At 43.1% G+C, this 14862-nt stretch overlaps 1 protein-coding gene across 2 annotated transcripts; it reads left to right on the top strand.

The window, feature by feature from the left end:
• Positions 1-12979, top strand: hook1 (hook microtubule-tethering protein 1). 2 transcript variants are annotated; one of them, XM_029632837.2, is made up of 23 exons: positions 1-244; positions 2205-2290; positions 2875-2947; positions 3252-3302; positions 3561-3693; positions 3918-3985; positions 4137-4199; positions 4291-4317; positions 4521-4604; positions 7570-7733; positions 7836-7976; positions 8297-8498; positions 8704-8814; positions 8971-9058; positions 9364-9436; positions 9508-9648; positions 9749-9836; positions 9970-10001; positions 10086-10168; positions 10254-10354; positions 10488-10589; positions 10724-10792; positions 10909-12979. In XM_029632837.2, the coding sequence occupies exons 1-23, from the start codon at positions 200-202 to the stop codon at positions 11065-11067; spliced, it is 2184 nt and encodes a 727-aa protein (XP_029488697.1). In that variant the 5' UTR covers positions 1-199; the 3' UTR covers positions 11068-12979. The 2 variants fall into 2 exon arrangements, with proteins under 2 accessions (XP_029488697.1, XP_029488698.1); XM_029632838.2 differs by lacking the exon at positions 4291-4317 and having other exon boundaries at positions 185-244.
• Positions 12980-14862: the final 1883 nt, after the last annotated feature.

The following is a 14862-nucleotide window of genomic DNA, read 5'->3' as shown; positions in this document are numbered from 1 at the left end:
GTCAAAGCGCGAGGCAGTTATTCACGTATGAATTTACGGTGCTTTTACTGCGCAGTGAGTAGGAAACCTATCCATATTACGCAGTTAACGTTATAGATGCAACCCCCTGCAGGTGAGGTCAAATGCAGAGGGAAGGGGAACGGTGTTGTTGTTGATGGCAGGTGCATCGGACATATCTGGCCAAACCTGACGGGGAGAAATGGAGACGGACAAAGCGGTGTTGTGTGAGAGCCTTATTATTTGGGTAAGTGCTGTCTGCGATGTCCGCTGTTCAATGCGAGAGCGCTTTAAAGCGTCTGATTGCACGAATTATTTGACTGTTTTTATCGATGACGATATAATTTACCTGTGGCAGGTAAATTAGTGTCAGGACTAGAGCAATCAGGAAATGGCCACGATTGGAAACCCACCTGTTCTCTCCTATTTATAATTTAGGCCTACAGTAGCCTAATGTTTGCGTATTGATAAACCATTGTCGTCAGCTAGGCTGTAAGAATAGCCTGTATAGAGTATATACGCCGATTAAAATCAATGATTTATGATGGAGTTGAGCGGGGACTAGTGTGGGCGGACTGGAGTTCCGACGTTTTTATTTAAAAAAATAGGCTACTGATTTCAGTACCCAAAGAAAGGCTGGTAATTACACAATACATTGTTCTGATTAATTGCGGACTATTCGTTGGGTGCTGAAGTCATTAGTTGTGTTGTTTTAAAAGAAAAATCTTAACTAAAGGTTTGAGTTCCAGGCCTCCCACGCTAGTCGTAGATAAACTCCATCATAAATCGTGGAGTTGAGTTAAATCGGCTATGCGCTGGGTGGGTATTTTATCTGAAACTACAATGCACAAAATGAGTGTTACCTCGTTTCCAGTTTTGTCTTTAGTTCTTCGACACACAACGAAAGACAACAATATCCCTGAATTCAGTTGATCCTCATCCGATTTAGGGAGCTAATCTCATTAACTGCTAGATATTTGTGGAATGTTGCTCCTTCGATTATAGCCACTGGCAAATCAGTAATAATGTAACTTTCATTTGGGTTGATCCTAAACGCCTAATGTGAATTGTCGCACCTGTAGGCTACAGTTTATTGTGCAACCTTAATCCTTACATGGCTTGCAATAATTTAGTAACATTTGAGATCATGTAAATGTGTCTTGAAGTCAGTTAGGCTATTAGGTGAGATTAGATAGTGTGCCAAGTGTTACAGCATGTTTCTCTCCTGTAGTGGAGCTTTCCCCCCTCCAGTGTCAATAGGGGACAGAATAGGACTAGGGCTGCATCCCAATAAACTGAAGTGGCTTCCTCCTGTTTTTGGCTATCCTCTTTATCTGCTGCTACCTGGGAGATCTTGCCAAATGAAAGCCCCTTTCTGTTGGACATTCACCCACCATTGTTTTCAAATCTTCTGTGACTGAAATTGAGTGGGAGTGTAAATGAGAGGGGACAACAAAGACACTCAAGATGCATGATTTTCCTTGAATGCTGCAAGGGTATAACCAGTACAGTACACACAATGTCAGTGAATGAATAACCACATTGACTTAGTTTCCACAGGCAGCACAATTCTGAACTTTTTCCACTACTCAGAATCAGAATGGGCTTCCTGTGTAAATGCAGCCATTGAGTGGTGGGGAGCACTACAGTTTACATCCAGTGGATGCTAAAGTATAAGTTGAGGGCACAGGACTGGGAAGGCAGTGTCTATATTGTATTGAAGGTAAAAAGCCTTGGTTGCAGTACTTGCTGTGGCAGGTTTGTAGTGAGTGCTCACCAGACACCATGGAGACACAGTCCTGTAGGATTACTTATTCACACGTCCACCATAGCAGAGTAGGGCCTAGACTAGAGTACTGAAGCATGTCTCTCTGGGGCTCTCTCTCTCTCTCTCTCTGTGACCATACTCATGCACACACAACCACACCTCTTTCTAACCTCGTATGACAATGCAATGTCTTAACCATTAAAGCAAGAGGAAATCCTCATGGATTGAGAATGACAATTGGGTTGATGTGTTAGGTAGGGCTACATGTGCACACCAATGAAATGTAGTTTTTGATGGTTCATGACAGGGTTTGCTGTATGATCAATGCAAGTGGAGATACATTTCAGTGCCTCCTCTGTCTCATTTATGTCCCAGTGTCTTCCCCCTGTCTGTACTCTAATCTATGTCATAATCTTTGTTTGAATCCATCCCGTCTCAGCTCCAGACCTTTAACACTGGGTCACCATGTACAGCTGTAGTGGAGCTCACCACTGGCGTCGCCATGTCTCAGGCCTTGCATCAGATGTGAGTAACGCACACTGAATGAATCTAAATGTCTTCCCGGTGCCATGTGTTTTCTCTGACAGATGACACGCACATTAATACGCGCCCCTCCGGTGACTCTTGAGATGTGCTCTGACCAATTACTGTCTGTCAAATGCTTGCAGGCAAAATGGATCGGGCTGCTGGCAGCATAGAGACAAAATAGACATGTTTAGAACTGCTAATTGTTCGCAAGATGAAAGTATGAATGCAATGAATTGATTATTGAATGTTATGATGTACACAGCTTTGCAGAACCAAAACATACACAGCTTCTGCTCAACGAACTCGAGAACGACTCGTTTGGGGTGCTGCAGTTTGAATGATATTTCACTCTCACGGCAGTGCATTCTACTAAGAGTCGTTCACAACCTAGTCCGATTGTGGCCACAACTCATATCAAATGTACCAAGAAATGATCGTATTTGTATGCCTAGTAATCAACAAATGTACCTTGTTTAAAGCACGATTTTACAAGTCTGTCACAAATGACACCTCCAATAAGCCCCTTACGAGTGGCTTGTAGAATTCAATGCTTATGCATGTATGTGTGTTGTGCTTTGCAGAGATCCAGCGTGGTTCAGTAAAAGTTGGCTCGGTCGCATTAAAGAAGATGTTGGGGATAACTGGAGACTCAAAGTACTGAACTCCATACTGACCTCTTTCTGCCCTTCCATTTTCTCCCCTTCTCCCTCTTCCTCTCTGACCATTCCTAATTTCCTTTACTATCCTCCCTCGCCAAGTCCCTTCCTCCATTCATTCCTTCCCTCCCCTACTGACCTAAAAACCAGAGTGACTGCTCTCTGCTGGCCCTGTTAGCATTTTAGCCAGCCATTAGCCTTTCAGTGCTGTCATCCTCACACCAGAAAATACTCACTCAGAAATTCTTTGAGGGGTACACTTTGTTTTTCTAAAGTGAAGACTTTGTAACTTCTTTCTCCAGATGAACAACCTGAAGAAGATCCTTCAGATGATGGTGGATTACTACAATGAGGTAGGTAGAAACATGTTGAGTTATGTCTCGTTGTAAGTGTTGTATTCTGTCTATGGCACTAGGTCGTAGCCCAGCAGATCTTAAGACTTCCCCAGTTTGGTTATGAATGGTTATTACCATGGCAGCCTCACAATAGATGTTCTATTCTCTGTCACTTGGTCCTGGAGCAAGAATATCTGACTTCCTCTTGCTAGACCTGGTCCAGATTATAACCCTTTATGTCTGGTTAGAGCTGTTATATTCTCTGTCTGTTACTAGGCCCTGAGCCAGCAGATCCAGGAGTTTCCATTGCCAGACCTGGTGAAGGTGGCAGAACACTCAGACCCTGTAGAACTTGGACGACTGCTGCAGCTCATACTGGGCTGTGCTGTTAAATGTGAACGCAAACAAGGTAGCACACACACACACACACACACACGGTGCAGTCCAGTCCCAGAGGCTGAACTAGAACGATTCAACAACACTATATTGTTGTATTGCCAAGACAATGACAAAGGAGTTGTCTAAATCTGAAACGGACTGGCACCCAAAACAGAAACTGTGTGTAATTCCCCCCCACCTCTCCTTTTCTCCATCTTCCCTCCATCCCCCCTCTCTCTCTGTCTCCCCCTGCAGAGTACATCCAGGTCATCATGACTCTGGAGGAGTCCGTACAGCATGTGGTGATGACAGCCATTCAGGAGGTGAGGTTTGGCCTGAGCAGGGCCATTATCTCTGATTGATTTTTAAATAGTGTGACGTGTACGGTAGGAAAGTAATGGTGGACCACCTGTTGTGTGAATGAGTAGGACTGTAGTTCTCTAACCAAACCTGTACCATGTCTCTCTTTGTCAGCTGATGAGTAAAGAGAACATGGCCCAGTTTGGAGCAGAGCCACCGGGAGATGTAGAATCACAGGTGAGAGGAGGAGATCCGCTGTGTTAGGCCTCTAATAATCTATATATATATATATATATTGTTGTTGCTGACTGTGCATGTCCCTCTATAGTTGTCACTGGACAACCTGGAACAAGAGGTGAGAGGAGATGCACTGTGTTATAGGGATCTAATAGAATGCTGTTGTCTGTATAATAGTTGTTGATTGCATGTCTCTCCATAGTTGACCGCTTGTCTTAGACTTGTTAGTACTGTGATATTGCTCGTCTCTCCCCGGACCTGCTGAAGTAGGCTGGCTGTAGAGAAGCTAGCTAGTGTTAAGTGTGTGTGTGTCTCTCTCAGTTGAAGAAGGCTCTTGAGGACCTGGCGGATCTGATGTCAGAGAAGGAGGAACTAGCCCAGCGCTGTCATGAGCTCGACGTACAGGTACACACATACACAAATCCACTTTCTACAGGCCCCTTAACCGACGCATTGAATAAGCTCGCTGCACACAGTCAACTAAATTAGTTCCATCAAGGTTACTGGAGTGGATATTAGACTTACCACCATTTAGCTGTCACACACACAACCCTGGTATAGTATAAACATGATATTAATTTTGGATGATATCCTATCGATATTATTTTAGTTTTTTGTTATTGCTACTGTAGGTAGCATTAGCCAGCACTAGTCGGCTTTACATGTGCCAAAATATTTTTTATCCTATAGCTTGTTCTCCTTTTTTCTTTTTAAATAGTGACCCAACATGTTTTCAGCACTTATTTCCCTGGCTTGTCTCTGCAGCAGACATATAGTGAGCAATATGTTTGGAACATCAAATCGCACTATCGAATCTCAATACATATAGAATCGTGAGAATCACAATACATATTGTACTGACACCTAAGTATTGGGATAATATTGTATCGTGATGTCCCTGGCAATTCCCAGCCCTAGTATAAACTGGGTCTGTTTTATGTGCTATGATGCCAGAGGCCATTGTCTGTGGCTGGTGTAGCAGAAGGGCTGTGGTTTACAGACTGGGCCACTCTGCTTTCCCTTCGCCTGCTCTCTCTGCCGTATCCTGCTCTGCCTGGCTGGGGAAAACACAGGACAGGACAGAACCCTGCTGCTGGTTACTGATTAGGTCAAGTTCATAATAGTCAAGTCCATGTAAAGGTACTGATGCTGTTGAATGGGTCTATCGTCTCGTGTCTACAGATTGAGTTGTTACAGTAGATCACCATTTTCTCTCTTCACGGACACACAAAGGTAAGTCCACATGGCTGCATGGCTGCTCGTCGTTGAGGCAGACTAAACACATCTAACGGTTGGTTGCCGTGGCTGACTAAAATATCTCTATCCTCTATTGCTCTCTGTCACTAACACGTATCTCCAGGTGTGAAATTAAGAATATACGGCATCTTGGCAAAACAAATAGTGGGGCTGCGCCGTACCAGTAAAACATGAGCCTATCACAATAATGAAAATAAAATGTTAAATCTATACCATTATTAATCATTACCACATGTCAGAGGCATTATGAATTAGGGAATGGACTTGAAACGGGTGGTATAGCCTACGCTCCAAAATGCGATGTGGTTCTATGAGAACGCAGAGGTTAGTGGCCGACACGCAGAGAGTGGATGCATAAATTCTGGCCTAATGAAAATATGTCTCTTTCCATTCACCACTGTTTGCTGTCTGGAAATGTGTTGGGAGTAGATGAACGTGCGCGGTAAAGGAAAGGCTCTTTTGAAGTGATTGTTTGACAATCGAATGAAAGCGTCATGACTGGATGTGTTTATGCAACAATAAAACGTGATACATTTTACAAGTTCAATGACAAATCTTCAGAGATCCTATTGAATTAATAGGGATTCTATATGTAATTCTATGATTAGGTGGCAAATATAAAGATCAAGTCAACATAAAAAATTGGAGGCCCCTTACACTTCAGTGCAGTGGTGCCAAGCTTCTAGCAAAATGTATTGCGCTTAGAATTAAAAAGGTATTGTCAGATATTATTAATCCTAATCAGACAGTTTTTTTTACATGGGAAATAGAATAAGACAAGTATTGGAAACAATAGAACATTGACAAATCTAGAAACCAGGCCTGGTCTTCATAGCTGATTTTGAAAAGGCCTTTGAAGTATGACTAGACTTTTATATATAAATGTATGAACTACTTACATTTTGGAGAATCTCTTATACAATGGGTTAAAGTTATGTATAGTGTAGTAACCCCAGGTGTAAAATAGTAATGTCTACTTCTCAGAAAGTATTAAACTGTCAAGAGGCGTAAAACAAGGTTGTCCACTATCTGCATATCTATTAATTATGGCGATAGAAATGTTAGCTATTAAAACTAGATCCAACAGTAATATCAAGGGGCTCGAAATCAAGGGCTTAAAAACAAAGGTGTCATTGTACACTGACGACTCATGTTTTCTTTTAAATCTGCAATATAGATCCCTACACAACCTCAGAGGATCTAGATCATTTCTAGATTACAACCAATATAGATCCCTACACAACCTCAGAGGATCTAGATCATTTCTAGATTACAACCAAACTATAATATTGCGTATTGGATCACAAAAAAATACAACTTTTATATTACTGTGTAGTTTACCATTAAAATGATCTGACTGTGAAGTGGACTTATTCAGTATTCATATTGCAAAATAAATTATGTCAATACATTTGAATAGAAAGTTAGCAAAAATAGGTAAGATCTTGCTACAATGGAAAGGTAAATACTTGTCTATTTGTGGAAAAGTCACCTTGATGAATTATTTAGTCATACCGTTGACCTATTTACTGATGGCCCTGCCTAGACCGGACAACTTATTTTTGCTCATAATTTAAAAAATGTTTCCACTTTATTTGGAACGGCAGGCCAGCCAAAATTTAAACGGGCCTATTTACAGTACATTCGTAAAGTATTCAGATCCCTTGACTTTTTCCACATTTTGTTACGTTACAGCCTTATTCTAAAATGGATAAAATTGTTTTTCCCCCTCGTCAATCTACACACAATACCCCATATTGACAAAGAAAATCGTTTTTTTATTTTAATTTTTGCAAATGTATTACAAATAAACTGATATCACATTTACATAAGTATTCAGACCCTTTACTTGTGTGTGTACACTATTCCCAGTTATTGTCTTTGGCATAAACCATGACTAATGAACATAGGGGAGAGAGTGTGTGTGAGGGAGGTAAACTAACCAGCTGTTCAACCTATTAACGTTCTCATTCTGCATGCATATGTGAACATTTGTGTTGTACCACCGTATTGGATGGACTGTAAAACATGGTGGATTTGATAGTTATGTTAGCACTACTAATTTTGGGATTGAAACACAGCCCACCTCTGACCCTGGTTTGACCCTGGTCAGGTGACAGTTCTTCAGGAGGAGCGGAACAGCCTATTAGCTGAGAACGATGTGCTGACGGACCGAGCCAATCAGCTGGACGCGTTTGATGACCCAAGCACGCCCTCCGGACGGAAACACAGCCAGCTACAGATACAGCTAGAGACACTACAGGAGGAGAACTTCAGGTGTGTGTGTCAGTGAAAACGCATTGCACTGGGACGACGCTTAGAGTAATTCAGCACAGCGCTTACAGATATCTCTCTCTCTGTGTGTGTGTGTGTGTGTAGGTTAGAGGCAGCTAAGGATGACTACCGGATCCACTGTGAGGAGTTGGAGAAGCAGCTGATCGAGGTTCAGCATCGTAACGACGAACTTACTAGCCTGGCCGAGGAGTCACGAGCACTTAAAGACGAACTCGACATCCTCAGGTGTGTGTATGGTGGCATTCCAGGTCGTCTTTATTGCAGTTGTGCTGCATGGATGTGAAAAGATTACCTGTAATGACTCCACCACCTCTCTCTTAATCCTATCTGTAGTCTGTGCTGTCTGCATTGGCTAACAAGCTAATCAGAAGACCCTCCCATCAATTGAGTTGATGGAATACTGGTGTATAAGTGGGAGACAGGAAGTGGTTAGTTAGAAGCAAGGGTAGACCAGTGAGAATGTGTTTGTTTTGGTCCTTCGCGGTGCCCGTTTTATTTATTTCTCTTTTTATAAATTGAATGAAATGAAATTCTCTTGTGTGTAGGAGCTGTTCAGACCGTGCTGTGAAGCTGGAGGCATCAGTGGAGACATACAGGCGTAAACTGGAAGACCTGGGAGATCTGAGGAGACAAGTCAAACTGCTGGAGGAGAAGAACATGACCTACATGCACAACACTGTCAGTCTGGAGGAGGAGCTACGCAAGGCTAACACTGCCCGCGCACAGCTAGAGACATACAAGAGACAGGTGAGATATACTAGAGACAGGATCATTCCTGAAGTTGTCCCCTCCCTTTTGCACTATAGATCTGACAGCGCTGGGTTGGGGAAAACATGGCGGAACTCTGAAGCTTTTGCCCTCACCTACCAAGTCATCTCTGAGGAGACATCATTTTGGAAGGACAAAAAGCCAATCAGGGGGCTTACTAAAGCTATTTCCTGTTTCCTGCCAGGTCCAGGAGCTGCACCGGAAGTTGTCAGAGGAGTCTCGGCGGGCAGATAACCTGGCCTACGAGATGAAGAAGTTTGAGGAGAAATACGACGCTGTGATGAAGGAGAAAGAGGTACAGACTGGATCCCAACACTTTCTACTGCAACCTACCTGGTCCCTCTGATTTGCAAACACAGTAGGGGAAGGAGCTAAGGAATGTTTTGGACAAGGCAATAGTCTGATGCTATTGGCTTATCTCCTCTCTGTCTCCTGATGTTGATGTCATTAGAAGATCATCATTGAGCGAGACTCTTTGAAGGAGACCAATGAGGAGCTACGCTGTAACCAGGCTCAACAAGACCAGCTCCGACAAGCAGGTAGCTCATTGGACCATCGCATTGACAATGTAGACTGGCTGTTTGGTGCTGTGTGATTGGGAAGTGAAGGTTTCTTTGATAAATGGTGTGGGCACATTCGACATTGCTGCTGACTTTAAATGGGAGTTGAGACTGACTGATCTACAAATCACATTGCTTCATAAATAACTATTAATGTTATTTGTAAATCCGTCAGTCACAATTGACCCATGATACATCACAGTTTTGATGCTTTCCAACACGGTCTGTGTCTCGGAGGCTTACAGATACACATGGTTACTGATCTGATCTCTCGCTCTTCACAGGGATGGCAGGGATGCCAGCTGGCAGTCCAAGCCATGATAACCTTGCTGCTGAAATCCTACCTATAGAGTACAGGTAATCATTTAATAATTGTGTTTTGTGTGTGAGTCGCTGACTGCACTAACTGTGTGTCCTTGTCCATACAGGGAGAAGTTTATCCGGCTCCAGCATGAGAATAAGATGTTGCGTGTGCAGCAGGAGGGATCAGAGAATGAGAAGATCTCTGAACTACAGACATTGCTAGAGGAGGCACACCGAACACGCTCTGAACTGGACACTGAGAACAGGTGTGTAGGTGGCACTAGCTGGCTCATATTTTCACTTGTACTGTCTTGGATGTTTTTACTTTCTACTTCCTGTGTGTGTGTGTGTGTGACGTACTTCCAGGTTAAACCGGGAGAGAGTCACTGAGCTGCAACAGCAGGTAGAGGATCTACAGAAAAGCCTACAGGGCCAGGGGGCCAAGACTGATGATGTGAGTTACACACTAGACAGTACATGCATAGACTTTACACATACTGTTATGTCAAACATTAACCCTGCATACTGTACAGGAGCAGCTCTAAGGTAATGGTAGCTGTGTTCTCTTTCAACTGCTCTATTTTCAGTCTCACCTGAAGAGGAAACTGGATGCTCATATGTAAGTATGGTGCATACCGCTTTGTGAGACCTCCATGTTACTCCAAAGAGATCGATGCATAAAATAAGGTGTTTTATTACCCAGGGTGCAACTGAATGAGGCGCAGGATGAGATCATGAAGAAGAAAGAACTGCTGGAGGACCTGCAGCCAGACAACACACAGACCTGTGAGTACAACTGTAACACAACCATAACATTGGCAGTATAGTTTTCAGAGAGCCCCAGTGAGTGGTGTCTGTGTCTGTCCCTTAGCTCTGAGACTGGAGGAGCTGATGGCTGCTCTGAAGAAGAAGGATGATGATATGAGAGCCATGGAGGAGAGATACAAGATGTATCTGGAGAAGGCACGCAACGTGAGTTGTCATTCCTTCCGCTCTTATCCAACTAGCAGCTGGACAAAAAGTGTGGAAAAAGATAATGTCTCTATTTGGTTCTGCTCTCACCCGTGATGTCTGATGAAGCCCTCGGTCTCTTTCTGTGCTGTAGGTGATCCGTGCGTTGGACCCCAAGCTGAACCCAGCCACAGCAGAGATCCAGGCTCTGAAGAACCAGCTGATGGACAGAGACAAGAGGATCCTCAGTCTGGAGGTAACGCTGACCTTTAACCCCTGGCCTCTCTTTAACCCTCAGCCAGGAGGCACTCATTTACAGGGGGATCTATAATATAATACTCGACCTCTGGTATTGATAGTCTTTCACTCTCTCTGTCTTTCCCTCTGTAGAGGGAGTGTGAGCAGGCAAAGCTGAGAGAGTATGAGGAGAAGCTGATTGTAACAGCATGGTACAACAAGGTTAGAACATGACATCTGAATAGACACACATTGTATTTTAGACCTCATATTTCCTTTGAAAATTAATGACAGGAATGTACAGTTTACAAATGTTATCTCTCTTCCACTCCCTCCAGAGTCTGAGCTTCCAGAAGCTGGCGATCGAGGCCCGTCTGGGGGGTCGCTCCACCTCTATGGTGCCCCCCGGTCAGTCCTTCCTGTCCCAGCAGCGCCAGGTCACCAACGCCACCCGCAGGACCCTCTCTGTCAGCGTGCCTGCCACCACCGCTAACTAGACCTGGGATGGGTGACTACTTAGGTGGGCCACCGTGTATGCAGGCTAAAGTTAGACCATGATTAGTTTAATAAGGTGTGTTCGTGCTGGGCCGGAAGAGAAGCCTGCTGACACGGCAGCCTGCTGACATGGCGGCCCACTAAGACCGGGGTCTCCCACATCTGAAGGAAACAGACAAATTCCTCCTCTCTCACTCCCTTCCACAAGTGCACACTCAAGTGACCTTAAGCACACTAGCTTTCAGCCCCTGGGGAGGGGACAAGCATGCACTGACTGATGTGAACATGAGCACTTGGTCCAGTTAGGTTCCCTCTTCCTCACTGATACACTGTACAGTAATATACCGCACAGTAGCTTATAATCACCTGGAATGAGTTTGGTCTGAGTTGACAACCCTATCCACATGCTTTATTAGCTTTAGCCTAGCACAGAACACTGACTGAGCCCTTCAATATACCTGTGTTAGTCTAGATAGCATCAAGCTCTGACTGGAATGCCTATTGAATGAACCTTGATTCTTGATCTCGACATCCTGACACGCTGTATATTGAGTCCGGGATATGTCATTTATTCCGTCTATGAATGCGCAAAAAAATACAATTGGAGCTTGTAAGACACATGTGGTCTTAAATGGCTTATTTGAATGCTATTACCAGCTGAATATAAGTGATATTCTAAAATGTTTTCATACTTTACAAAATGATGAATCAACAACACTATGCAGTTAAAGGATGTAACAAACACCCTATTAACCATTGGACTACAGAGAGAGTTTGACCTCTGATCTTCCTCCTCTGTGTTGTCACAATCACCAGGGATGAATGGAGCACAGATAACTGAGAAATAGGTGTATTTGGTGCTGGCCACCAAACGTCCATAACTAGTTTCTTACACAAAAGTAGGAAGTCTATACTGCAGACCTGTGTCAATATCCTGTGATGTCATACTGACATATATCTCTGGTGCGGCAGCCGAGAATCAATTAATCAAATCAGAAATCCAGGACTATTTATGGTATTTATTTTCTATGTGTTAACTGTGATCTGTACTAGAATTTACTGCATGCTCTAACGGAATACTGTTGGGCCTTTATATTCTCTGAATGTCTTGTCTAGATGAGTAGTAAGGTTTCAACAGTATAATCTATACAGCACTACTGTTATCAGGGTTAAAACACCAGCTTGGCATTTATGGGCCAGTTTCATAGACCCAGATTAAATTATAGTAAGGTTATGAAATGTGGATTAATTCAACCTTGTCCTGGCTGTATTGCATCTGCAATTGTGGACACAGCTCCTAGATTTAAATATTATTCCTCTCTGATGAAGTATAAATGCTGTGACAACCTTTTTGAATGACTTTAAATTTGTTTGGGCAAATTGGCCTTCCTCTGTACCCACAACGCATCTGGGGATTGAGTTTGATGCGTCTTGGCTTGAGGTGCACTGGGATAACTGAATGAAACGATCGTCTCTTTAAAATAGCTATCCACTGATGTTATGATCCCTACTGGGTTGGATTGTTAGCCTTATAGTGAGGCTTACTTTAGCTCAAGGCAAGCAATTAGCTAGATGTTGGATTTGCTGTTTTGAGAAAATGTGAAATTCTTGTATGTCATGTGCTGCTGCTTACATTTTATACACACACTTCAACTAAAATGATTTGGACTCTAGAGCAGCGTACAAAGCTGATTTCACAGCTCAGTTTTTGAACTTTTTTGCAGTGGATAGTACTTGTACGTCTACTGATTCACATACATACAATGCCATGTATACAGAGATCAGCGCAGCACTAGGAAATGAGATCTGAACCACGCTGTTTGGATAGTAGGCTACTTGTTGATTGTGTTAGTGGGAAAATAAGTGTGAAGGCCTTTTCATGTCGTGTAAAGAATAAAGTCTTTTCAAAGCGTTGAGTTTGTTATGGACTGAGAGTGGGCTAGTCACATTCTTTGTGGAATTCATATTTCTATTTTTACTCCTCACTTTCTATTCAAAACCAAAAGTGACCCTCCATAACACATGTAGGCATTGCTCACATTTCTTAAAGCAAACCTTGTCTAACTTGCCAGCTATGCTTTGTTACTACTACATTGACACTCGGATACAGTAGGCTATAGGCCTACATTTAAACTATATAGAAAATGTTAATGTAAAGAGTTTACATACCTTACTCCTTTCACTATGTCCAGTATGTTCATTAGAAACGGATGCTCTCTTTGCCCACTGTATTCACATATGTACACACGTGCTGATTACAACAGGTGTCGACCTGACCGAGAAATGTTTCTTTACAAGCCCTTAACAATGCAGTTAAGAACAATAAAAGAGCAACAATAAAATGAGGCTATATACAGGGGGTACTGGTACCAAGTCAATGTGCGGGGGGGGGGGGTAATTTCATTGAACATTTGTTCCACCATCATTAGCGTTGTTGATCTGCAATATAGTAGTACCAGTTCTGAGTTCTGGCCCAAAGGTAGAGGTGTACCACATTTACCTTTTGTATGTAGATGTTTCTGGGGGCATTTAATGGTCCTGAAATACTGCTCTGCTTGTCATGGCACATTTCACCATCCAACTGTCATAGATTAGCCTCTGAACTGGAAAGACAAGCTTTGATGGCTGGATCATGTATAATGGGAGTTAACCATTTCAATATACACACAGATTTACAGTATTTGTATTCACTTGACTGACTTGAGACCTGTTAAAGAGCCCTTTGTGTAAGCATTTTGTGATTGCCCCTGACCAGAGAGAGAACGGACAGCTTTGTTTAGACTGTTTTATGTCAGTTATGTAACTTGATGTTCTAACTCTGTTTAGATAAATGACTGTGAATGAAACAGGGCTGCTCTTCTTGATAAAGACAATAATGAAACATTCACAGGTGTTGATGAAAACATGATGATTTTTTTTGGGGGGGGGACATATTTACTTCAGCAGGAAGGTTACATTCATAAGGCACATAATAAAGATGCCATTGTGATTAGATGCATAATGCACATTGTATTTTACATACAGAATGCCGCAGATATACAGTATATCTTTAGATCTAGAGTGTTCTAACAAACCGTGGCATAGATCTGGAAGGGGATCTAACAAACCGTGGCGTAGATCTGGAAGGGGTTCTAAAAACCATGGCATAGATCTGGAAGGGGTTGTAACAAACCGTGGCATATATCTGGAAGGGGTTCTAACAAACCGTGGCATAGATCTGGAAGGGGTTCTAACAAACCGTGGCATAGATCTGGAAGGGGTTGTAACAAACCGTGTCGTAGATCTGGAAGGGGTTCTAACAAACCGTGGCATAGATCTGGAAGGGGTTGTAACAAACCATGTCGTAGATCTGGAAGGGGTTCTAACAAACCGTGGCATAGATCTGGAAGGGGTTGTAACAAACCGTGTCGTAGATCTGGAAGGGGTTCTAGCAAACCGTGGCATAGATCTGGAAGGGGTTGTAACAAACCGTGGCGTAGATCTGGAAGGGGTTCTAACAAACCGTGGCATAGATCTGGAAGGGGTTGTAACAAACCGTGTCGTAGATCTGGAAGGGGTTCTAACAAACCGTGGCATAGATCTGGAAGGGGTTCTAACAAACCGAGTCGTAGATCTGGAAGGGGTTCTAACAAACCGAGTCGTAGATCTGGAAGGGGTTCTAACAAGCCGTGGCGTAGATCTGGAAGGGGTTCTAACAAGCCGTGGCGTAGATCTGGAAGGGGTTCTAACAAGCCGTGGCGTAGATCTGGAAGGGGTTCTAACAAACCGTGGCATAGATCTGGAAGGGGTTGTAACAA

The sequence above is a fragment of the Oncorhynchus nerka genome, linkage group LG24, assembly GCF_034236695.1.
Source record: "Oncorhynchus nerka isolate Pitt River linkage group LG24, Oner_Uvic_2.0, whole genome shotgun sequence".
Taxonomy (NCBI): domain Eukaryota; kingdom Metazoa; phylum Chordata; class Actinopteri; order Salmoniformes; family Salmonidae; genus Oncorhynchus; species Oncorhynchus nerka.
Note: the sequence above shows the minus strand (reverse complement) of the source record. Positions and strands in the feature narration are given on the sequence as shown.